This window comes from Carcharhinus amblyrhynchos, chromosome 15 (genome assembly GCF_965287045.1).
Source record: "Carcharhinus amblyrhynchos chromosome 15, sCarAmb.v2.hapA, whole genome shotgun sequence".
In the NCBI taxonomy this organism is placed as follows: Eukaryota; Metazoa; Chordata; class Chondrichthyes; order Carcharhiniformes; family Carcharhinidae; genus Carcharhinus; species Carcharhinus amblyrhynchos.
Window position 1 is genome coordinate 77788206 of NC_137338.1, and position 23135 is coordinate 77811340.

At 51.6% G+C, this 23135-nt stretch overlaps 1 protein-coding gene across 2 annotated transcripts in view; it reads left to right on the top strand.

Moving 5' to 3' along the window:
• The window catches only part of LOC145353488 (filamin-A-like), a 54984-nt gene that overhangs the window by 23503 nt on the left and 8346 nt on the right, over positions 1 to 23135 (top strand). Inside the window, exons 23-41 of one of the 2 annotated variants that reach the window (XM_080204293.1) lie at positions 198 to 358; positions 457 to 624; positions 2313 to 2436; positions 3601 to 3757; positions 4544 to 4733; positions 5048 to 5071; positions 9705 to 9952; positions 11430 to 11498; positions 12728 to 12827; positions 13365 to 13505; positions 14274 to 14402; positions 14526 to 14699; positions 15555 to 15716; positions 16558 to 16761; positions 17388 to 17540; positions 18717 to 18839; positions 19705 to 19971; positions 20633 to 20770; positions 21585 to 21700. In XM_080204293.1, coding sequence (XP_080060419.1) covers positions 198 to 358; positions 457 to 624; positions 2313 to 2436; positions 3601 to 3757; positions 4544 to 4733; positions 5048 to 5071; positions 9705 to 9952; positions 11430 to 11498; positions 12728 to 12827; positions 13365 to 13505; positions 14274 to 14402; positions 14526 to 14699; positions 15555 to 15716; positions 16558 to 16761; positions 17388 to 17540; positions 18717 to 18839; positions 19705 to 19971; positions 20633 to 20770; positions 21585 to 21700 — 2848 coding nt within the window. The remainder of the gene's footprint in view (positions 1 to 197; positions 359 to 456; positions 625 to 2312; positions 2437 to 3600; positions 3758 to 4543; positions 4734 to 5047; positions 5072 to 9704; positions 9953 to 11429; positions 11499 to 12727; positions 12828 to 13364; positions 13506 to 14273; positions 14403 to 14525; positions 14700 to 15554; positions 15717 to 16557; positions 16762 to 17387; positions 17541 to 18716; positions 18840 to 19704; positions 19972 to 20632; positions 20771 to 21584; positions 21701 to 23135) is intronic. The other variant, XM_080204294.1, reaches the window with a different exon arrangement.

The window sequence follows — 23135 nt, forward strand, 5'->3', positions numbered from 1 at the left end:
GGAGCTTGCTGCGTACAAATGGCTGCTGTGTTTCCAACACGAGTTGTTTTGCTGTTGGCCAGGAGGTTGCTATGGTAACAGGGTCTTGTTGTTGTGGTCGAAGCCTGTTTTGATAAGAGGGGGTCTCGTTGCACCTGTTGCTCGTTCCTTCATCACCTGTTCTTTCCCTCCCCACCCCGCCCCCTTTGTCCTCCAAGGAATGCTGGGACAGGAGGCTTGGGCCTTGCTGTGGAAGGACCCTCTGAGGCGAAGATTACCTGCAAAGACAACAAAGATGGCAGCTGCTTGGTGGAGTACGTCCCCTATGAGCCCGGCACCTATGACGTGATCATCACTTACGGGGGCCAACAAATCCCGGGTAAGGGTTCTTTCTCCGTTTCTCCCCCTCCCTCCGTTGCGTCCCTTACGATAGATCCTGAGTGATGCTTGTTTCTTTCTCCTTTTCCCCCCCTTCAGGAAGCCCATTCAAAGTTCCCGTCACCGACACGGTTGATCCCACCAAAGTCAAGTGTCTGGGGCAGGGACTGGGCAACAATGTGCGTGCCAATGTTCCTCAGTCCTTCACCGTCGATACAAGCAAGGCAGGAGCGGCCCCACTGAACGTCAACGTGGTGGGACCTAAAGGTGAGGCCCTTACTTTGGACAGGATTTGGCACTGGAGGGGGTGCAGAGAAGAGATTTTTATTAATTGGTGAGTCATGGGTGTGGCTGACTGGGCCAGTATTTATTGCCCATTCCCCAGTTGCCCTCGAGAAGGTGGTGGTGAGCTGCCTTCTTGAATCGCTGCAGTCCACCTTCTGTGGGTTGACCCACGATGCCGTTAGGGAGGGAATTCCAGGATTCTGGTCCAGTGACCATGAAGGAACAGCTGATTATAATCCCAAGTTGGGGTGGTGGAGGGAATGAATGTCAAAGGTGGGTGGTTAGCATGTTGATCAAGCAGGGGGGCTGCTTTGTCCTGGGTGGTGTTGAGTGTCTCGAGTGTTGTCGGAGCTGCGCTCATCCAGGCGAGTGGGAGAGTATTCCATCACACTCCTGACTTGTGCCTTGTAGATGGTGGACAGGCTTTGTGGGGGAGTCAGGAGGTGAGTTACTCTCCGCAGGATTCCCAGCCTCTGACCTGCTCTGGGAGCCACAGTATTTATATGGCTGGGTCCAGTTCAGTTTCTGGTCAGTGGTGACCCCCAGGATGTTGACAGTCCTGTGTGCAGCCCTGATCACCCTATTAGAGAACGCAGAAAAGACTTATTAGGATGCTACCGGGACTTGATGGTTTGAGTTTGGATTGACTGGTACTTTTTTTTTCTCTGGCGCGTAGGAGGCTGAGGGGTGACCTTATAGAGGTCTATAAAATAATGAGGGGCACAGATCAGCTAGACTGGGAAAAGATATTGACAAAGGTAGGAGAGTCTAAAATTAGAGGGCATAGGTTTAAGAGGGGAGAGATACAAAAGGGTCCAGAGGGGCAATATTTTTCCAGAGGGTGAGTGCCTGGAATGAGCTGCCAGAGGTGGTAGTAGAGGTGGGTACAATTTTGCCTTTCTAAGTATTTAGACAGTAATATGGGTTTAGAGGGATGTGGGCAATTGGGACTAGCTTAGTGGCTTAAAGGGCTGGCATGGCCAAGTTGGGCCAAAGGGCCTGTTTCCACGTGGTAAACTCTGATATTAGTGGGGAAGAGGGTGGATTTGGCAATTTGGGGAATATCAAGGGGAGATGGTTAGATCCTCTCTTGTTGGAGATGGGCATTGCCTGGTGCTTGTGTGGGGTGAATGTTACTCGCCACTTGTCAGCCCGAGCCTGGATATTGTCCAGGTCTTGCTGCATTTGGACACGGGCTGCTTCAGGATCTGAGGAGTGGTGAACGGTGCTGAACATTGTGCAGACATCAGCGAACATCCCCACTTCTGACCTTATGATGGAGGGAAGGTCATTGAAGCGGCTGAAGATGGCTGGGGTCTTGGGACACAATCCTGAGGGACTCCTGCAGGGATGTCCTGGAGCTGAGATGCTCGAACCATCTTCCTTTGGTGCCAGGATTGACTCACCAGCAGAGTTTGCCTCCTGATACTCTGATTCCAATTTCACTTGGGCTCCTTGATGCCACACTCGGTCAAACGTGACCTTGATGTCAAGGGCAGTCACTCTCTCCTCACCTCTGGACTTCAGCTCTTTTTTTTGTCCATGTTTTGAACCAAGGCTGCACTGAGGTCAGGAGCTGAGTGACCCTGGCATAAGTGTTAGGGTCATCTACATGGGGCCCCTCGTCTGGGATTTTTGTGTGATGTAATGCTGACCTCTCTCTTTTCTAGGTGTGGTCGAGCCTGTCGAAGTCATTGACAACCCTGACCGGACCAAAACTGTCAACTACGTTCCAACGCGTGAGGGACCATACACTGTGTCAGTGCAGTACGCTGATCAAGAGATCCCCCGCAGGTACCAGCACATACTGGAATCCAGTGACCCTTGGGTCCACCGGCACCCCTTTTCCCCTGGGCAAAAGCTCCCAAGGCCAGGTTGTGAGCTTGAACGAGGCTAAAAAGAGGGGAATGTAGCTAAAGGTTTAGGCCAAATCTCAGTCAGAGAATTGGGAGAACTTGCATGCGAGTGAGCACTCGTTCCTAAGTGCACTAGTAGTCGAACTCGTAACCTGGTTCATTACACTTGTGACTGCCATTCATGTGCAGGGAACCACTTATCTGCAAAGTAAAGGAATATATTCGAACCGTGCCCTTTTATTTATATATTTGAACTCACCCAGTGCTTGCTGCTGCTTTCTCAAATGTAAAGGCAGCATCCTGTTCTCCTGTGGTGTAAATCGTGGTGAGTCTGAAATTTGGCAGTCTTGCTTTTGTCATGTTGAATGCAAGCTGTAAAACCTTCACAGCTTTATCTCGGCAATATCTAAATCATGGGCCTGCGCCCCACCCCATCCCCAAAGCCTCAGGTTATCTCGATATAACAAGACCAACTGTTTTTCTGCCTGTTTTTTTTTGGGAGGTGGAATACCATGTAGCAGTGTAAATTGGACAGGATTTGACTCTGAGCCACAAGGGCATTGTCAAGGAGAGGTGACCCAAAAGCTCAATCAAAGGGGTCTGTTCTTGAGGGAGGGGGTAAGAGGTTTAGGGAGGGAATCCTCAATGGTAGTGCGATGGGAATCGGGGGATGCTCGAAGGGCCAGAATTGGAAGAGCGCAGAGGGTTGGGGTGGGGGGGGGCGGGGGAGGCTGTCAGGGCTGGGGGAGGGGAGGGGAGGGGGGTTGCTGAAGGGGGTTACAGAGATTGGGGCTGTCAGGAGTTGGAGATCGGGGTGGGTGGTGAGAAGTGAGTTGAAAGCTAGAATGTGGCTGTTGAAATGGAAACCTTGTCCAGACCTGGAGCCAGTGAGGGGGAGGTGGTCAGGAGTTGGGACACCTGAATTGAGGGAGGACGAGGGCTTTGGAAGGTTGGGGGGGGGGGGAGGTGCGGTGGTGGGGTAGACTGGTGAGAGCAGTGAAATAGCTGCTTGGGTTGGTGGGGTGGGGGATTTGGGTCAGTACCAATTCTTCACCCAAAAAGAGGAGGGGGTTACTGAGTGATTATCTTTCTGTTTTTTTAGTCCCTTCAAGGTGAAAGTGCTGCCCAGCCATGATGCCAGCAAGGTCAAGGCCAGTGGGCCTGGCCTCAACACCATGGGTGTGCCAGCCAGCCTGCCTGTGGAATTCACCATTGATGCCAAGGATGCTGGTGAGGGTTTGCTGGCAGTACAGATCACGGTGAGTGTCCACCTCCATCCTCCCCAGGACAGGATTCCTCCTCCTCCTCCTCCTCCTCCTCGGCCATTATCAACCCTCTGAGACACCATCACCACACCCCCTGCCACCGCTGCCTTGGCATTCCCTTTGGACTAGGTACATGAGCAGTGGCACAGCAAGATCCCACAACAATGTCTTGCAACCAACCCCCCACCCCGGACCACCAACCTCTTTCTTTCAAGGCTACAGATCATGAGGATGAAGGAATTTACTTTCAGTCTCCTGAGTGGAGTGCTGTACCACACTTAGTTGGCTAGGCATCCCTGTCCCTCTTGGGTCTGTGTGGTGCTAACATAGCCCTGAACCCACCCCCCCTCCCCACCCCACTCAGGCCCTGCATTGGACCTGGGCCTGTATGTCTCAGATGTGGGCTTGGAATGACAGCAGGACCCTGGGAATGGGCCTGGCCCTGTGATCCACCCTGGAGTTTGGGTGCCATTGCCTGGGGTTGGTCCTCGAGCAAATTGGGGGGTGGTGGGGAAGGTAGGGGATTGGAAGGATGTGGTGGGGCATGGGAAAGGAGGTGGGGGGGGGGTTCACTTTTTTTTTACTGCTCGACCTTAGCTGGGGTCGTGGGGAGAGGTGGAAGTGGGCCTGGCCGACAGTCGGTGCAGACTCGATGGGCTGAACGGCCATCTTCTTCTTCTTCTGTTTTGCCGGGATTCTAATGGCGTCTTTGTCCACCCCCCCACCCCCAACACCCCGGTCCCGAACCGCTTTCGATGTTTCCCCTCCCCCCCCCCGCAGGACCCCGAGGGCAAGCCAAAGAAGGCCAACATCCGCGACAATCACGACGGCACCTACACCGTCTCCTACATCCCCGCCATGACGGGGCGCTACACCATCCTCATCAAATACGGCGGCGACGAGATCCCGTACTCGCCGTACCGCATCCGGGCTCTCCCCACGGGCGACGCGAGCAAGTGCACGGTGACAGGTGAGCCTCCCCAGTGTGGTACCGTCGTCTCTCTCTCTCTCTCTCTCTCTCTCTCTGACCACATTTTGATGTAATAACCCAGCCCTTCTCCTCCTCTTGCACCCACCGCACCCCCTCCCTCCCACCGCACACACTACTTGTACATCTCAAACTTTGCTGCACACACTTTGTTGTTGTTTTTTTTTGTTTTTGGTTTCGTGGTTTGTGTTTTTTTTTAAAAAATGCTTTTTTTTTTAAGAAACTTTTCTTTTTGGAGCACAGTTTTCCTTTTGTATCTCACTTGACCTTTCCTTGCTCTCTGCCCTTTCACTCAGTGTCAATCGGAGGTCACGGGTTAGGTAAGCTGCTTTGCTTGTCTTCCGTGTTTTTTAATCCCCCCCCCTTTTAAAAAAAAATTTATTTTCCCCCCCCCCTCCCTTTCCCTTAACCTCTTTTTTTTTACCTTCAAGATTTGTTTCTATTTTTTTTGTGAAAAATACGCCTTCATTTTGAGCCCATGCTGGTCGCAGCTTTGCTGAAATCTCGGGCTGGTTGCCCGGGGCAACTGCCCCTCCCCCATTTTTAATCGGCCATTTTGTTTTCCAGAATTGGCCGCAATGGCACCACCCGCCCCGCCCCCACCCACCCCCCTCCTACCAAAACTTGGAGTTTTAAAAAAAAAAATTTGAATTCATGGTAACTAATTATCCCACCAATTTGGTTTGAGGTACTGAGCTGCTGTTGGGCTAGTTGACCAAAGCGTGACTGCCCTTTTTTTTCCAATTTTTTTTTATCGGCCATTTTGTGTTCCAAAATTGCCCCTCTAAGCAAACAAGCGTTGGCATTTGCGGTTACGCTTCGATTTATCCCGCCAATTTGGTTTGACGTACTGTGAGCAGCAGTGGCCCAATCCCAGAAGGCTTTGCCAATGTCCGTTGTCAAAAGATTTTCGGGGTGGGGGGGGAGGGGCAGGTTTTGTTTCTTCCCATTTTTTTTGCCCCCTGCTTCAAGGCCTAAATGTCGTCGTGTTTTGTTTTGCCTTTCTAATGGGCCGCCCCCTTTTTATCGGGGTTCGAAGTACGCCATTTTGCACGTAGGGGTTTAATTCCTCGAACGCTCTGCTCCTCACCCCCCCCACTTTGGGCTGGTCCTCGAATCCTGAAAGATTTTGGGGTTGAGGCGTTCTTGTTCCGGAATAGAGCCATGTGGGAAATAAACGCCAACCTCCTGGTGGCTGAAGGATGGGCCTCTGTGCCCTGAACCTGAGAGGAGGGGGGGGGGCAGAAAAGTAGGATTTGTGTGGGGTGGAGATGGCACTAAAGAGGCAAATTTTCACCAGTGCTTGAGGAGACAATACTTTAAGCAGGCATGTCTGTCTTGCCTAAGCTCCTGGTTCAATAGCGCTTAATATCTGCAGGGGTTGGAGGGAGTTCCACTGACAATCCCAGGGCTGGTAGCCCCAGCGAAGAATGCCTCTTCAACAAGGGGAATTTTGACCCCTTGAGCTTCCTGGCCTTTTGTAGGCCTGCAGGCCCCGTGTCCATCTCTGCAGTGATTGGTTGACCTTGAGTTTGGAGGGGGTGTGGGTGTGTTGGTTTTCAGAGGGGTTGGGGCATTAAGTTGTAGATGTGGATCCACCCAAATTTGAGATTTTTTTTGTCAATTGCCCCTTTTTTTTTTTTTGCTCTATTGGAACCTTGACCCTGACACTGGCATGGCCCACCCCATAACCCCTCCCCACCTTTTTTTTGGTTAACCTGCCTGGATGTTGCACGCATGAGTTCTGACATCATCTCCCAGCCACGTTTTCAGATCTGGCCCTTGATGGTGACAGAATTGCCGTTGAGAGATGGCCGTGTGTTTGCGCCCGTGTTTTTAAAGTTTTACCTATGTCTTGTGCCTCCTTCAAACACCTTGGAACCCCACCGTCCCATCACCTGAGGGGGGGGGCGGTCACTGGGGTTGTTCCCAGAGGCGGGGAGGAATTGTTTTTCTTTACATAGAGAGTGATAGACGGCCTGGAGTTTATTCATGAGGCTATTGAATAATTTTTGAGGGGATTAAGGTTGGTGGTAGGCAGTGGGGGAATGAGTGGGGTGGGGGGGGGAGCTGACTTGTATAAACCAAGCTATACAAAACCTTGGTTAGGCCGCATTTGGAGTATTACTGGTCGCCACGCTACCAGAAGGATGTGGAAGCTTTTGGAGAGGTGCGAAGAAGGTTCTCCAGGATGTTGCCTGCTCTTGAGGGCGTTGGCTATGAAGAGAGGTTGAATAAATTAGGATTGTTTTCATGGGGAAAGATGGAGGTTGAGGAGAGACCTGAGAGGTCTACAGAACGATGAGAGACAGGTGGAGAGTCAGAGGCTTTTTTCCCAGGGGCAAAGTGTCAAATACAAGAGGGCACGAGCTCAAGGTGAGTGGGGAAAAGTTTTTTTTAAGATGTGTGGGGAAGGTCTTCTCAGTGGTGGGCATCTAGAATGCATGGCCAGAGGTGGTGGTGGAAGTAGGCACATTTAAGAGGCACCTGGGTGGGTACATGAATGGAGGGATACAGAATGAGGAAGGGCAGTAAGTTTAGTTAGGGCATTATTGGCACAGGCTTGAAGGGTCTACTCCTGTGTTGTACTTTTCTTCAGTTGGGATCCAGTAGGCCCTTGAGATGCAGAATAGTCTATAAATGACTTCTACAGAGAGAGGGGCAATGGGGGAGGATGCTGAAGGGTCACCTCAGTGGGGGCTCAAGGCGTTGACCCCAGTTTATCCTCGTGAGGGTTTCTTGGTCCACCTGTAATCTCTTCCGAGCCCTTCCTTCCAATGCCTGTGGGCGTTTCCAAGTGGTTGCCGTGTTTGGAGGCCCTCCCTGCCCCACCTTTTTTTTTCCTCCACTGCTATTGGCTGTTGAGCTAACTCTAACTGCTTGCTTGCTTGCTTGCCACCCCCACAAGACGGAATGCTGTGATTGGTGGCTTTCTCTTTGGCAAGATGGCTGGCTTTGCTTGCTGATTGGCTGCTTCGGAGTAGAGATTAGTTGTCGTAGTGATCTCGGTACGTAAGGTGGATGGGTGCGTTCTCATCTTGTCTTGTGGGATGGAGGGAGGGGGTATTCCTTTTGAAGAATACTTTTTCCATGGATTTGAGAATGAATGCACACAGCTCCAGATTCCAGAAATGAGGAACGATCCACAATTTAACCTTGGTGCAGTAGAATTTTTTTGAGGTAAAGTGAGCACCAAAATTCTCCGTACCCAGCCACACTGTGGCCTCTTTCTGTGCTGTTTCACCATCCCTCACCCTTGGGCAATGAATACCTGCTCTCTTCTCCCCCTTTTTGATGGACTACTTGTTATCCCTGGGCCTACTTTGCCTGGTGTTTGCTGGTACCAAGGTTTGAACTCCCAGTTAACAAGAAGGTTTGACCTCTTGTGGGGGTGGGGGAGGTTGGTGTGCCCAACAGACCCTCCCTGTTGCACCTTCAAAACTTTGTCACGTCCAGTTAACTCCCATGCCCACTCAACTGTCGAGTATTTGGAGGGGGTCACTTCTTCTCCTTCTCCTTACCATATTCTGACCCTTGACCTTTTCCATTTTCACCCTCCATTTTGGGATTTGAACTTGGAGGGGTTGGGGGGGGGGGGGGGGGGGCGGTGGGGGGAGTCTCTTATAGGAGCAGGAAGGGGGCCATTTGGCCCTTCAAGTCTGCTCCACCATTCATTATGATCATGGCTGATTGTCCAGTTCCATTCCCTAATCCTGCTTTCTTCCCATCACCTTTGATCCAATTTGCCCCAAGTGCTATATCCAGCCACCTCTTGAATCCATTCAATGTTTTGGCATCAACTACTTCCTGTGGTAATGAATTCCACAGGCTCGCCACTCTTTGGGTGAAGAAATGTCTCCTCATCTCCATCCTAAATGGTCAAGCCTGAATCCTCAGACTGTGAGCCCTGGTTCTGGAGTCCCCCACTATTGGGAACATCCTCCCTGCATCTACCCTGTCTAGTCCTGTTAGAATTTTATAAGTCTCTGTAAGAACCCCTTTCATTCGTCTGAACTCCAGCGAAAATAATCCAAACCTAGTCAATCTCTCCTCATACATCAGTCCCACCATCCCTGGAATCAGCCTAGTAAACCTTCGCTGCACTCCCTCGAGAGCAAGAACATTTCTCCTCAGAAAAGGAGACCAAAACCCCACACAATACTTGATGTGGTCTCACCAAGGCCCTGTATAATTGCAGCAACACATCCCTGCTCCTGTACTCAACCCTTTCGCAATGAAGGCCAACATGCCATTTTACCGCCTTACTGCCTGCTGTATCTGCATACTTACCTTCAGCAACTGGAGTACAAGGACACCCAGGTCCCTCTGCGCACTCCCCTCTCCCAATTTACAGCCATTCGGGTAGTAACGTCATCCTCCTGCTTCCCCCCCCCCCCCCACCCCCTCCATAGCGGGGGGCCAAAAGAAATTGGGAACAGAACGCTCTACATCCACACTGCTGACCGAGATCAAAGTCTGTATAGATGCCCAAAGGCCTTTGTTTGTTTGTGTGTGGTGATGATGATGACAATTTGCTCTTGAGAACTGAGGTAGAAGGAGGGGTGGGACAGACTGGCTTGGGGCGGGGGGGGAATAGATGGATGGGGAATCTTGCACAGGCCAAGATGTCGAGTGGCTAAGTCAGAATTGACAAGGCAGGTAGCAAATGTACTCTTGTTTTTTACCAATATTAATAATTCTTTTTCTATCAATTTTCTGAAGTATTAAATGAGTACCAAAATTCTCTAACCAATCAAGTCATATGTTAATCAAATGCCTTCCACTAAGCCAGTCTTAGATTAGAAAATTGGGCAATTATTTTTGGAGTTGAGGGGTTTATCCTTACAAACGTGCTTTCTCTTCCTGCATTTTTTTTCTTGTTTATCTCTCTCTTTCTGGACAACCTTTGGTTGCCCAAACCACCACCACCACCTGCCCCCTCCCTCTCCCCAGGAGCTGGCATCGGCCCGACCATTCAGATCGGAGAAGAGACAGTCATCACGGTCGATGCCAAGGCTGCCGGGAAGGGCAAGGTGACCTGCACCGTCTGCACCCCTGACGGGACGGAGGTGGACGTGGACGTGGTGGAGAACGAGGACGGCACCTTCGACATCTTCTACACTGCCCCCCAGCCCGGCAAGTACGTCATCTGCGTCCGCTTTGGGGGCGAGCACATCCCCAACAGCCCCTTCCAGATCACGGTGAGTGGCAAGTGTGCCCGGGCATTGGGTGGGGGTGGTAAACGTAAGTACAACTATGCTGGGTCCATTGTTGTTTGTCATATCAATGATCTGGATGATAATGTGGTAAATTGGATCAGCAAATTTTGCTGATGATACGAAGATTGGAGGTGTAGTGGACGGTGAGGGAGGTTTTCAAAGCTTGCAGAGGGATTTAGACCAGCTGGAAAAATGGGTTGGAAAAATGGCAGATGGAGTTTAATGCAGACGGGTGTGAGGGGTTGCACTTTGGAAGGACAAACCAAGGTAGAACATACAGGGTAAACGGTAGGACACTGAAGAGTGCAGTAGAACAGAGGGATCTAGGAATACAGGTACAGAATTCCCTAAGAGTGGCGTCACAGGTAGATAGAGTCGTAAAGAGTGCTTTTGGAACATTGGACTTTATAAATCAAAGTATTGAGTATAAGAGTTGGAATGTTATGGTGAGGTTGTATTAGACATTGAGGCCAAATTCAGAGTATTGTGTGCAGTTTTGGTCACCTAATTACAGGAAGGATATTAATAAGGTTGAAAGAGTGCAGAGAAGGTTCATGAGGATGTTGCCAGGACTTGAGAAACTGAGTTACAGAGAAAGGTTGAATAGGTTAGGACTTTATTCCCTGGAGTGTAGAAGAATGAGGGGAGATTTGATTGAGGTGTATAAGATTTTGATGGGAATAGATAGTGAATGCAAGCAGGCTTTTTCCACTGAGGCTAGGGGAGAAAAAAACCAGAGGGCATGGGTTAAGGGTGAAAGGGGAAAAGTTTAAACGGAATATTAAGGGGAGGGTTCTTCAGAGTGGTGGGAGTGTGGAGTGGGCTGCCGGATAAAGTGGTAAATGTGGGGTCACTTAACATGGAGGGGTTCATGGATGAGAGGGGTGTGGAGGGATATGGTCCAAGTGCAGGTCAGTGGGACTGGGCAGAAAAATGGTCTGGCACAGACAAGAAGGGCCAAAAGGCCTGTTTCTGAGCTGTAATGTTCTATGGTTCTAACTAATTGATACACCCTGTGGACTGATGGGCCTGTTCTGGGGACCCGGGTTTGAATCCTGCCACAGCAGGTGGTGGAATTTGAATTCAATAAAAAAAAATTAAGAATCTTCTGATGACCATGAAACCATTGCCGATTGTCAGGAAAAACCCATCTGGTTCACGCTAATGTCCTTTTTTTTAGGGAAGGAAATCTGCCGTCCTTACCCTGTCTGGCCTAGGTGTGACTCCAGAGCCACAGCAATGTGGTTGACTCTCAACTGTCCCCCCAAGGGCAACTAGGGATGGGTAATAAGTGAATGGGCCCAATTCTGCTGTGACTATACACTGGGCCAGGGTGATGTGGGATTTGAAACCCCAATATTGCTTCGCTCCCTCTATCAGTTTGTTCTGTTGCACCCCTCCGTTTTCCCCTCAGTCTGATTTCAATCGATCTTTCTTTCTTTCTTTCTTTCTGGAACAGGCCACAGAAGGCGACGCGATCATCCCACAACAAGTACAACAGAACCGGATGGCTCCAAACTACGGATGGGTATCTTGACCTCCATTTTTGTTTTCTCCTGCGTGGTGTTCACTTACCATGGTGACCCATCACTCCTGCCTGACTATCTTTTGTGCTTCCTCCAACCCCCTCCCCGCCCCACTTGGGTGAACAGTCTAGCCAGAAGCAGACTTGGGGGTGCCATGGGAGACCATTCTGCCCATCTTGCGTGTGGCAGATCTCCCAGGTGGCACAGTGGTTATCACCGCTGCCTCAGCGCCACAGGCCCAGGTTCAATTCTGGCCTTGGGTCGCTGTGCAGAGTTTGCTCATTCTCCCTGTGTCGGTGTGGGTTTCCTCCAGGTGCTCTGGCTTCCTCCCAGTTTGAAAGATGTGTTTTAGTTAGGGTACGTTGGTCGAGCTAAATTCTCCCTCGGTGTACCTGAACAGGCGCCAGAGTGTGGCAACCAGGGGATTTTCAGTAACTTCATTGCAGTGTTAATGTAAGCCTACTTGTGACACCAAAATAAAAAACATTGGTTCATATTATCTGCTCTTGCATGTGTCCCTGTGCTAGACAGAGCCTTACCCTGTATCTAACCTTGGGTGTTTGGGGACAGTGTAGAGAGAGCTTTACTCTATCTAACCCCGTGCTGTACCTATCCTGGGGAAGCTTTGTATCGTGACCATGTGCGGCCTTGTGTTTAAGGATGGCATGACCATGGCGTGTGCTTTTGGCCATTGACAAATCTCATCAGTTGTGACAACTTCAATGGCCACCATTTTGAAAGGTAGGAGACCAGGTCTGAGGGGCTGAATGGCCTCTATTCCTTGGTAGAATGGACGGGTTGTACGTGATGGTGAGCGGGGAGTTCCTAGTTTTGTCTCCAGCCTTCCATGAGAGGCTAATACTGTTCGAACAGCTATGCCTGAAAACTCCAATTGAGGGGAGGGGAGGGGGAGGGGGGGGGGCCTAAATTTTGACCAAGGGCCTGGGGGGAAAGATGGCTCCTATCTTTAAATATTCTGCAAATTTCTCCCACCATTATTTTTTTCTTGTGAAACCTGGCCCCTTCAAATCGGACCCAGACAACATTGGTGGGGACGGTGGTTGCTCGAGGACTTGGAGTTGAGGCCGAGTGGACAGGCTTCCCCCACCATCCCTACCGCCAGATCGGCCAACAAATGGGAGTGTGGCCTATTGTGTAACACCTCAACTTTATAAAAGCTGATGCCCCCCTCTCTTGTTCCTCACTTCCATTGCCCTCTTGCCTCCTGCAGGCACCTGACCGGCCTCCCAGCATGAACGGTATGGATGCTGCTGACCTCCGACCTTTCGACCTCGTGATCCCTTTCACCATCAAGAAGGGCGAGATAACAGGTAAAAAAAAATTAATAACTAATATTTTAGTGTCTCCGGTTCAAACCACACCAAGCTGAGAGGTGGGCCTCACCGGTTGGGTGGGCATACGTTGCCCCTTGAACTGTGTGGCTTGCTGGGCCCAACTGTTTCAGAGGGGCAGTTAGTCTACCCCATCGCTGAGCTCCTCCATTCACATTGCCCTCCATCTCAAGGCCGTACACCTTGAATGCTGGTTAAAATCTGGTTTTAAAAAGGAAGTGCACCTTAACTACATTCAGTGGCCTTCACAGCTCTAGGAGAGAATTCTACAGGTTCTCCAGCCTCTAAGTGAAGAAATTTCTCCTCCTTTCTGTCCTAAATGGCCTCCCCCAATATCCTAAGACGGGGACCCTCGAAACAACATCCCTGTATCCCGTCTGTCTAGCTCTGTCAGTTTTCTGTATATCTCAGTTAGATTCCCCCATCATTGTCCGAATCCCAGTGAAGTACAGGCCCGGTCAATCCAATTTCTTTCTTGGCTTTTTTAATTGTTTTTTTTTGCTCTTGGGTTGGCAGGTGTTGTCCGCATGCCATCTGGAAAGTTGGCCAAGCCAGATATTATGGACAACAAGGATGGCACTGTGACGGTGAAGTTTGCTCCCAGCGAGAAGGGCCTGCACGAGATGGACATCAAATATGACGATCTCCATATCCCAGGTGAGGCGTCTGCACAAGCAGTGGGAGGGGAGGAAGTTATGCACCCTTGACTTGGCTTTGGTTGGAGGAACCAGGCTCAGGGCCCAACTGGATTTGGCCAGTTGAGGGGGGCGGGGAGAGTGAGTTAGGGGAGTTGATGGTTTCTGTTGTCCTATAGTCGGTCTCGCTCTTGTGGTGGGTTTCAGACTCCACACAACCCTCCCTCCCCACGCTCCAACTGAGGGGGTGCCACTCCTGGGGATCAGGGCTGGGGTGGCCTATCGGAGCGGGTGGAGAGGGGCAGGGATCGAGCAGGAATGTTATCCTGTGTTCTCATTTGATATCACTTCGTAATGAATCTCTCAATCCTTACAGAGCAGAAGGAAGTGTTTTGGCGCATGGTGTCTGCACCGACAGCATTCCCACCCAGGTCTCATCCCCATAACCCCACACATTTCCTCTGTTAATCCCCTAAAGGGGCAATTTAGCATGGCCAGTCCACCTAACCTACACATCTGTGGGCAGAAACAAGAGCACCTGGAGGAAACCCATGCAGACATGGGGAGAATGTGCAGCCTCTACACAGATGAGTCACCCAAGCCAGGAATTGAATCTGGGCCCTTGGTGCTGTGAGGCAGCAGTGCTAACCACAGTGCCGTCTATAAGTGATCACCTTTCTTGTGGGCTCTTGCTCTGTAAATTGGTTCCTGCGTTGGCTCTGAGTGACTGTCCTTGTTTTGAGATGACCACGTTGTCAATTTTTTTCCTCTCTCTCTCTCTCATTGTCAGGGAGCCCTCTACAGTTTTACGTGGACTTTGTGAACAGTGGTCACGTTAATGCGTACGGTCCTGGCCTCATCCACGGTGTGGTGAACAAGCCGGCCGTTTTCACCGTGGATACCAAGGACGCTGGCGAGGGTGAGTCATTGCGCATCCCTTCACCTTGCTGTTCCACCACTAGGTTGGTGTGTCTCTTGCGCTCCCTCTTACTCTCTCCTTTGACGTCCTTCTCTTTTTCTGCCTCCTCTCTCCCCTCTGCAGGCGGCCTGGCCTTGGCGATCGAAGGCCCCTCCAAAGCAGACATCAGCTGCACGGACAACAAGGACGGGACCTGCACCGTCTCCTACCTGCCCGTGCTCCCAGGCGACTACAACATCCTGGTGAAGTACAACGACAAACACATTCCTGGCAGCCCCTTCGTCTCGAAGATCACGGGTAGGAATTAATTGGCGCCTTGATGCTGTTTGAACTCTCCGTAGCTTTGGGCCTACCTCCGTTGCTGTGTCAACTCTACTGCTCTCGGGCCTACTTTCCTGTAATTTAAGCCTTAGGCCCACCTCCTTTGCTATGTGAACTCTAGACCTCAGGCCTACCCTGCAATTTACATCACCAAAATCCTCAGGTCTATGTCGTTGATGCTGTCAACCTGGCCTGCTCGCTTTGCTGTGGTTTATGCCTTCAGAAGCCTCAGGCCTACCTGGTTGCTATGTCAACTTTAGCCTCTTGAACTGCAGTTTACATTGTCCAGTCTTTTTTTTCTGTCTGGTAAAGAGAAGGGTGGGGGGGAACCTGATCAAGGTCTTTAAAACACCCAGTCTGAAAAGCTACAGTGTGTCAGAAACTAACAGCCCAAAGGTGCCACACGGGGGCATAACTTGGACACAAATGTTGACATGGGGCCTTGTGAGATCTGGGAGGTTGTTTTATTTTGAAGGAATGTCTTTAGATTCTGGTGGTGGGGGAGGGCTTGTCTCTAAAGCAGCATCATGCTTGAAATACCACACAGGAAGAGGCCATTCTGCCCATCTGATCCCTGTGTGGTCTACCTGAGCCATCACTTGACATGTTTTGAATGGTTCTGTTTACTCCTAAAATGTGTTGGTGACAATAAAAGGATTGAGTTTCTTTTATTGCTGATCCCACTGTGGAAATATTTTGCCCTGTGTTGGGTGGGTGCATTTGTTATGGACTTGTTTCTCTTTATCTACTCTTTCTCTTTGCTTTGACTCCCCACCCCGCTCTTCTCTTGGTCTACCCTCCTCCCTTTGCACCTGGCCCACCCCATCGCAGGCGACGATTCGATGAGGATGTCCCAGCTGAAGGTGGGCTCCTCAACTGACATCCCCTTGGACATTGGCGAGACGGACCTCAGCCAGCTCGCTGCCACAGTGATCGCCCCCTCTGGCCGGGAGGAGTCCTGCCTGCTGAAGAGGCTGCGCGACGGCAACATCGGTAGGTGCCCAGCACGGGGCTGATGGCTACTCCTCTGGTGTGTATTCTCCTCTTTCCCCCCACCCTGTTGGGTCAGTGTGGGGCTACCCTGGCTGTGTGAATGGAAGTGTGACGGGTTCCTGCGATGCCTCACGCAATTGGATAGTCTCAATCTGGGGCGAGGGAGGGGATGACTGGGAGTTGGCACCAGGGTAGCTGTTTGTCACGTGATGCTCCCTGGGGCATTACGGGATGGCGGCAGTGGGGGAATGGTCTGTTGTGATAGTACCATCACCTAGGTATACTCATCATACAGTAAATCTGGTTCCCTCAAGCCTGCCTTGGCTTTTGGGGCCTACGGCTCAGGCTTCAAGACCCCAGTAAATTGGGAGTAGGCCTTTTCAGCCCTGGATTAAGGCCAGAACTCCATTTTCCAGCCTTAACCATCCCTTCCCCATCTTAAATGACAGACCCCAAACTGTACCCCTTGTGGCACAGGAGGTAGTGATTTGGCCCATCTGACTGGTGGCTGTCCAGTGAGTTCCAGATCAACACGGATCACTGTTTATAGATTTCTCTTCAAAGAACATGCTTGGTAGTCCCCAACCCCCCTTCCTGCTCGCCCTGAAGAAGGCCCCCCTTCAGCCCTCAGCCAATGGGGTAATAGCTTTTTGGTGACCCTTGTCTGAACCCAATCCTAATCATGTCCACCCATGGTGGCCATTTTGGATTCTTGGTGGGTCTCGCCAAATGGAAGTCTGGGGGCGGGTGGGAGCAGTGAGTGTGAAATTGTTTTGCACGTGGGAAGTGGTTGTTGGCGAGAGGTTTTGAAGCCTTTTTTTGGTTGGTTGTTTCTTCGCAGGGATCTCGTTTGTTCCCAAGGAGATTGGTGAGCACGTGGTCAACATCAAGAAGAATGGCCGCCATATTGCCAACAGCCCCATCACTGTCATGATCAACCAGTCTGAGGTGGGCGATGCCAGCCGCGTGAGGGTGACTGGGCCCGGCCTCAAGGAAGCCCACACCTTCGAGCCTGCTGACTTCACTATCGACACACGTGAGGCGGGTAAGTCACATCCAGAGGTCTGGGGACAGAAATCCTTGGCTGGAGTGCACCGTTGGGCACAGTGTGCCATTGGGCATGGTATTAGTGTTCTGTCACAGGATGGAGATCTATCAAGATTGTACAGGCCCTTTTTTGTTTTTGGACAAATGATTTAATTACTCTTTTTCCCCATAACCATGCAAATTTTTCCTTTTTTTTAATCCAATTTCCCCCCCACCTTTGTAAGCGTCATTAGTGGAGCAATGAGAATGGGGTACACCTGAGGGGCAGAATTGGAGGAGCACAGATCTTGGAAGGTTGTAGGAGGTTAATGGGGAGGGGTGTAGGAGGGGCTGGAGAGGGTTATGGGGGGGTGGTGTGGGAGGGCTGGAGAGGGTTACGGGGGGAGGGGTGTAGGGAGGGCCAGGGATTTGGAAAGCAGAATGAGAATGTCAGATGGTACGGTTGTTAAATGGAGGCAGTGTGTGAGTGAGGGCAATCGAACGGGACTCGGTGCAGTTTGGGGTGGGGTGGTGGGGGGAGGTGGGTAGCAGAGTTCTGTTGGAGGTTGAAGGGAGTGTTGGTGAGAGCTGGGTGGAATAATCTGGAAACAAAGCGAGCTCTGATGAGGTGATGTTGTTGCCTAGGTTACGGAGGCCTGGGCCTGTCCATCGAAGGGCCGAGTAAGGTGGACATCAGCACTGAGGAGCTGGAGAACGGCAACTGCAAAGTGACCTATTGCCCCACAGAACCCGGAAACTACATTATCAACATCAAATTCGCAGATCAGCACGTTCCAGGTATAACCGCAGTCCATCCACAACGTTCAATCCACACTCATTTACCACCCCCCCGCTCCCTAATTACCCCCTTGAGGAGGTGGTGGGTGAGCCGCCATCTTGAACCCGCTGCAGTCCCATGTGGTGTGGGTACACCTACCGCGCTGTTAGGGAGCGTGTTCCAGGTATTTGACCCAGTCACAGTGAAGGAACAGTCAATATATTTCCAAATTGGGATGGGGGGGTGTGTGTAGCTCGGAGGGAGAGCTTGCAGGTGGTGGGTGTTCCCCATGGCGTCTGCCCTTCCCCCTTCTAGGGGGTAGAGATGGTGGGTTTAGGTGGCGCTGTCGAAGGAGCCTTGGTGAGTCGCTGCAGTGCATCTTGTAGACAGTACACACTGCTGCCGCTGTGTGTTGGTGGCGGAGGGAATGAATGTCGAGGGTGGGTGGTTAGCGTGTTGATCGAGTGGGGGGGAGGGGGGCTGCTTTGTCCCGGATGGTGTTGAGCTTCTCGAGTGTTGTCGGAGCCACACTCATCCAGGCGAGTGGGAGAGTATTCCATCACACTCCTGACTTGTGCCTTGTAGATGGTGGACAGGCTTTGGGGGGAGTCAGGGGGTGAGTTACTCTCCGCAGGATTCCCAGCCTCTGACCTGCTCTGGGAGCCACAGTATTTATATGGCTGGGTCCAGTTCAGTTTCTGGTCAATGGTAACCCCCAGGATGTCGATAGTGGGGTGTGGATTCAGCGATGGGAATGACATTGAATGTCAAGGGGAGATGGTTAGATCCTCTCTTGTTGGAGATGGACATTGCCTGGTGTTTGTGTGGGGTGAATGTTACTCTCCACTTGTCAGCCCAAGCCTGGATATTGTCCAGGTCTTGCTGCATTTGGACACGGGCTGCTTCAGGATCTGAGGAGTGGCGAATGGTGCTGAACATTGTGCAGTCATCAGCGAACATCCCCACTTCTGACCTTATGATGGAGGGAAGGTCATTGATGAAGCTGAAGGTGGCTGGGGCCTTGGACACGACCCTGAGGAACTCCTGCAGGGATGTCCTGGAGCTGAGATGCTTAAACTCCAACCACCACAACCATCTTGCTCAGTTCTGGGTGTCCTTTATCAGTCCATCTCTTGGAAGTTCTGCCAATTTTAGGGAAGGGAAATTGATGAGGTTCTGTCTCCTTGTGTCCACAGGAAGTCCGTTCACAGTGAAGGTGAGTGGCGAGGGGCGAGTTAAGGAGAGCATCACGAGAAGACGTAGAGCTGCCTCAGTAGCTAATGTCGGCAGCCAGTGTGACCTGAACCTCAAGATCCCAGGTAACTGATCTGATTTGTCCCATGTTAATATACAGTGAAAAGTATGGACGTTGCCCTGGTATGGAGGGTATTCTCTAAGGAGAGACTGGAGAAACTTGGTTTGTTCTCACTGGAGCAATGGAGGTTGAGGGGAGATCTGATAGAAGTCTACAAGATTGAGAGGCACAGACAGAGTGGATAGTCAAACTTTTTCTCAGGGTGGAAGAGTCAATTACTAGGGGGCACAGGTTTAAGGTGCAAGGTTTAAAGGAGATGTACGAGGCAAGGTTTTTCTCACGGAGGGTGGTGGGTGCCTGGAACTCGCTGCTGGGGGAGGTAGTGGAAGCGGATACAATAGTGATTTCAAGGGGCGTCTAGACAAGTACATGAATAGGATGGGAATAGAGGGATATGGTCCCCAGAAGGGTAGGGGGTTTTATTTCAGTGGGGTAGCATGGTCGGTGCAGCCTTGGAGGGGCCGAAGGGTCTCTTCCTGTGCTGTAATTTTCTTTTGTTCTTTGAGATATCAATATCTCCTGTAATAATATTGGTTTTGGAAACCTGAGAGCAAATTTAAATCTAATAGGTTGCTGGTAGCCAAGTGCCTGATTGTAAAACTGGCTGAATTCAAAAAAACTGGTTGTCTTGGCAACACCGCTGCCTGGCCTGACGATAAAAATGTTTCACTCTGAGTTCTCTATCTGTACTTTTTTAAAACGTTCTAAACACAGTATTGCGTGGGGGCTCCTTTCTTAAATAGTTTTCTATCAGCTCTTAGCATTTTGACAATTTTTAAAAAATTTTACAAATGCCAAATTCTAACTTTCTGCTCAACTTCTCAACAATCTCTTCCCTCCCCCCACCCCCCACCTCCCCACCACCTCAGAAATAAATGTTGGGGATATGACTGCCCAGGTGACCAGCCCTTCCGGAAAGACCCACGAGGCAGAAATCATGGAGGGCGAGAAGAACACCTACAGCATTCGCTTTGTGCCCACCGAGATGGGCATCCACACGGTCAGCGTCAAGTACCTGGGCCAGCACGTGCCGGGAAGCCCCTTCCAGTTCACCGTGGGCCCCCTGGGCGAAGGAGGGGCCCATAAAGTGAGGGCCGGGGGCCCCGGGTTGGAGAGGGCCGAAGCTGGAGTACCAGGTAGGCTGCGCAGGCTGGATCACTGCCTGAGAGTTTGGGGACAAGGAGTGGCCATTTTGGACCCACATTGAGTGGGTTTTGAGGATAAGGCGGTGGCCATTTTGGGGATGAGAAGTGGCCATTTTGGACCTGCTTTCTGGGTGGGTTTTGGGGATAGAGGGGTGGCCGTTTTGGAGCGAAATGAGGAGACTTTTGAGGGTTGTGAATCTTTAGCATTCGCTCACTCTCTCTCCAGGAGAGTTGTAGTTGTCCACTGGAGGTGGGGATTCAGGGTGTTGCACTACAGGCCCCATCGTGGAGGCTGCGGCCTGCCTGTGGAACACAAAGCAGGCACCCGGCGTAACAGCCAACTGGGGGCAGAGAGTGAGGGGGGTGTATGGTGAAGGTTGCCCACTGTTACCATGACCCACACACCAGGCCCTGCTGGGGAAGGGAGGCCCAAGTGGTTTGTTTGGCAATGTTCCCTCTTTTCAGCTGGGTGGTGGGGGTGACTTTTGGGGTTGGCGGGGGTGGGGGGTGGGGGTGGTGTGCAGGGGATATTGTGGAAAATATCTCGCTTTGGGATGTGACTCTTCCTAATACGATCAGATTGAGTGTACCTGTGTTCTCTCCCCTCTCCCCTCTCCTCCCCTCTCCCCTCTCCCCTCTCCCCTCTCCCCAGCTGAGTTCAGTATCTGGACCCGTGAGGCGGGAGCTGGGGGTCTGTCCATCGCGGTCGAGGGTCCCAGTAAAGCGGAAATCGCCTTTGAGGATCACAAGGACGGCTCGTGTGGAGTGTCGTACATCGTGCAGGAGCCCGGTGAGTCTGGCTGACACCCTCTGCCCCCTCATTACCCCCCCCCTGCCCCCAAGATGGGAGGGACATCTCCCCCTCCCCCAGCCCAGTTTCTACCATGGGGGTAGACTGACACACCCCCTTCCCCCTCCCCACTTGCATTGAAAGGGAGGCCACTCAGCCCCTGATCCGTTATTCAATAGGATCACCCCAGATCCCTTCCACCCTCCCCTCCACCACAGGCCAGGGCAGGGTAGCAGCATCGAGTGTAAACTGGGATGCGGAAGGTATTTCTGGGCAGCAGGATGAATTGGGCAGTATTTCGAGGACTGGCACCATGGTTAACGCTGCTGCCTCACAGCGCCAGGGACCTGGGTTCGATTCCCAGCCTTGGGTCACTGTCTGTCTGTGCTGAGTCTGCACATTCTCCCCGTGTCTGCGAGGGTTTCCTTCTCCACGCTGTAAGATGTGCAGGTTGGGTAGATTGGCCATGCCACGTGTGGGGGGGGGTTATGTGTATGGGGGCGGTGGTGAGCCCAAGTAAAATGGTCTTTTGGGGGGCTGGTGCAGAAGGACTGAACGGCCTCACCCTCCGTAGGGAAGTTCAGTGGAGCTTGGCCTCTTCCACCAAGCCCCCTCCACCCCTCAAAGCGATTACTCGCACACTCGCGAGGAAGGAATGGGATTTTTGTTCAGAGGTTGGTGGTGAGGTGAAGGGTTGTGTGGCACCTGCATTGTGATACAAAGTGACCCCTTTTTTTTCCTTCTCGCTGTACCCCATCTCTTTCCCCCCCCCCCTCTTTTTTTCCCCCTCCCTTTTTCCCCTTTTCTCCCCCAGGTGACTACGAGGTGTCGATCAAGTTCAATGATGAGCACATTCCAGACAGCCCCTTCATCATCCCTGTGGCCTCCCCCTCGGATGACGCTCGCCGCCTCACTGTTACTAGTCTTCAGGTGAGATATCGGGAAAAAGAACCCCACTTTGACTTACCTGTCGGTCGGGCTAGCCCAGGTCTTGCCCCAGTGGTTCAGGAGGGGGGGGTGGGTGGGGGGGAGAGTTTAGCCTCTCCTTCCTCTCCCAAGTAGTGAACGAGAAGAGGCCCCTTTAAAAACTGCCAAGATGAGAATTGGGGCCTAGCAAAGAGAAGGCAGGGCTAGATTGTAGCTATACTGTCTCAATTGTGATGAGAGAGAGAGAGAGAGAGAGAGCGAGGGTTGAAATCAGGTTTACCACCTTCCTGCATCCCTCAGGAGCAGGAATGAATGTGCCGTGATGCCTCAACAGTCGAATAGCTGTCCCTCCCTGCACAAGGGAATGGAGTGAGTGGCCAACTCACCCTCCGCCTGAGGATGAATTGGGGCTCCCCCCCCCCCCCCCCGCCACCCCATTGAGGGCATCTGGTGAAAGTTTTGGCAGTTGGAGGAGAGAGAGAGAGAGAACCTTCCGGAAGTTGGGTGGGAGGGTGAGCTGTGGGGAGGACACAGAGGTCCTTCAGTGTGACTTGGACAAGTTTTTTTTTTAGAGAGAAGGCAGATGCGGTGATGTAAGATTATCCACTTTAGTAGCAATAATGGGAAGGCAGATTATTATCTGGCTGTAGATTGGGAGAAGGGGAGGGTGGTCTTGTACCCCAGTCGCTGAAGGTAAGCGTGCAGGCGGTAAAGAAGACAAATGGTACACTGGCCTTCATTTTGAGAGAGGTTTTGAGTACAGGGATGGTAGGATGTGTACGGGGAGTGGGGATGTGTTGCTGGAATTACACAGGGCCTTGGTGAGACCACACCAAGGGTATTGGGTACAGTTTTGGTCTCCTTTTTCTGAGGAAGGATGCTCTTGCTCTCGAGGGGACTGCAGAGAAAGTTTACCCGGCTGATTCCAGGGATGGAGGGACTGACGTACGAGGAGAGATTGACTGACTAGGTTAGGATTGTATTTGTATTTGGAAGGATGAAGGGGGATCTCATAGGATCCTAAAATTCTAGCAGGACTAGACAGGGTATGTTCCTGATGTACAGGGCAGACCGTTTAGGACCGAGATGAGAGATTTCTTCACCCAGGGAGTGGTCAGCCTGTGGAATTCACTACCGTAGGAAGTAGTTGAGGCCAAAGATTATCCATCTTTTCAAGATGGAGTTTGGTTATAACCCTTAAGGTGAAGGGAATCGAAGGATATGGGGAAAGGCAGGATTAGGCCGAGTTGACTGATTAGTCAACTCAATGGTGGAGCAGGTTCGAACGGCCGCCTCCTGCTCCTGTTTTCTCTGGAACCACTGGTGCTGACTCTGTCTGCCTGAGAAACCTTTCTAGTTGCTGTAGCCTTGCCCGCTCTCTGACCGACAAGGTACCTGGGTATGTTTTTCTCGAGTCTCTCTTAAAGGCACCTAACAG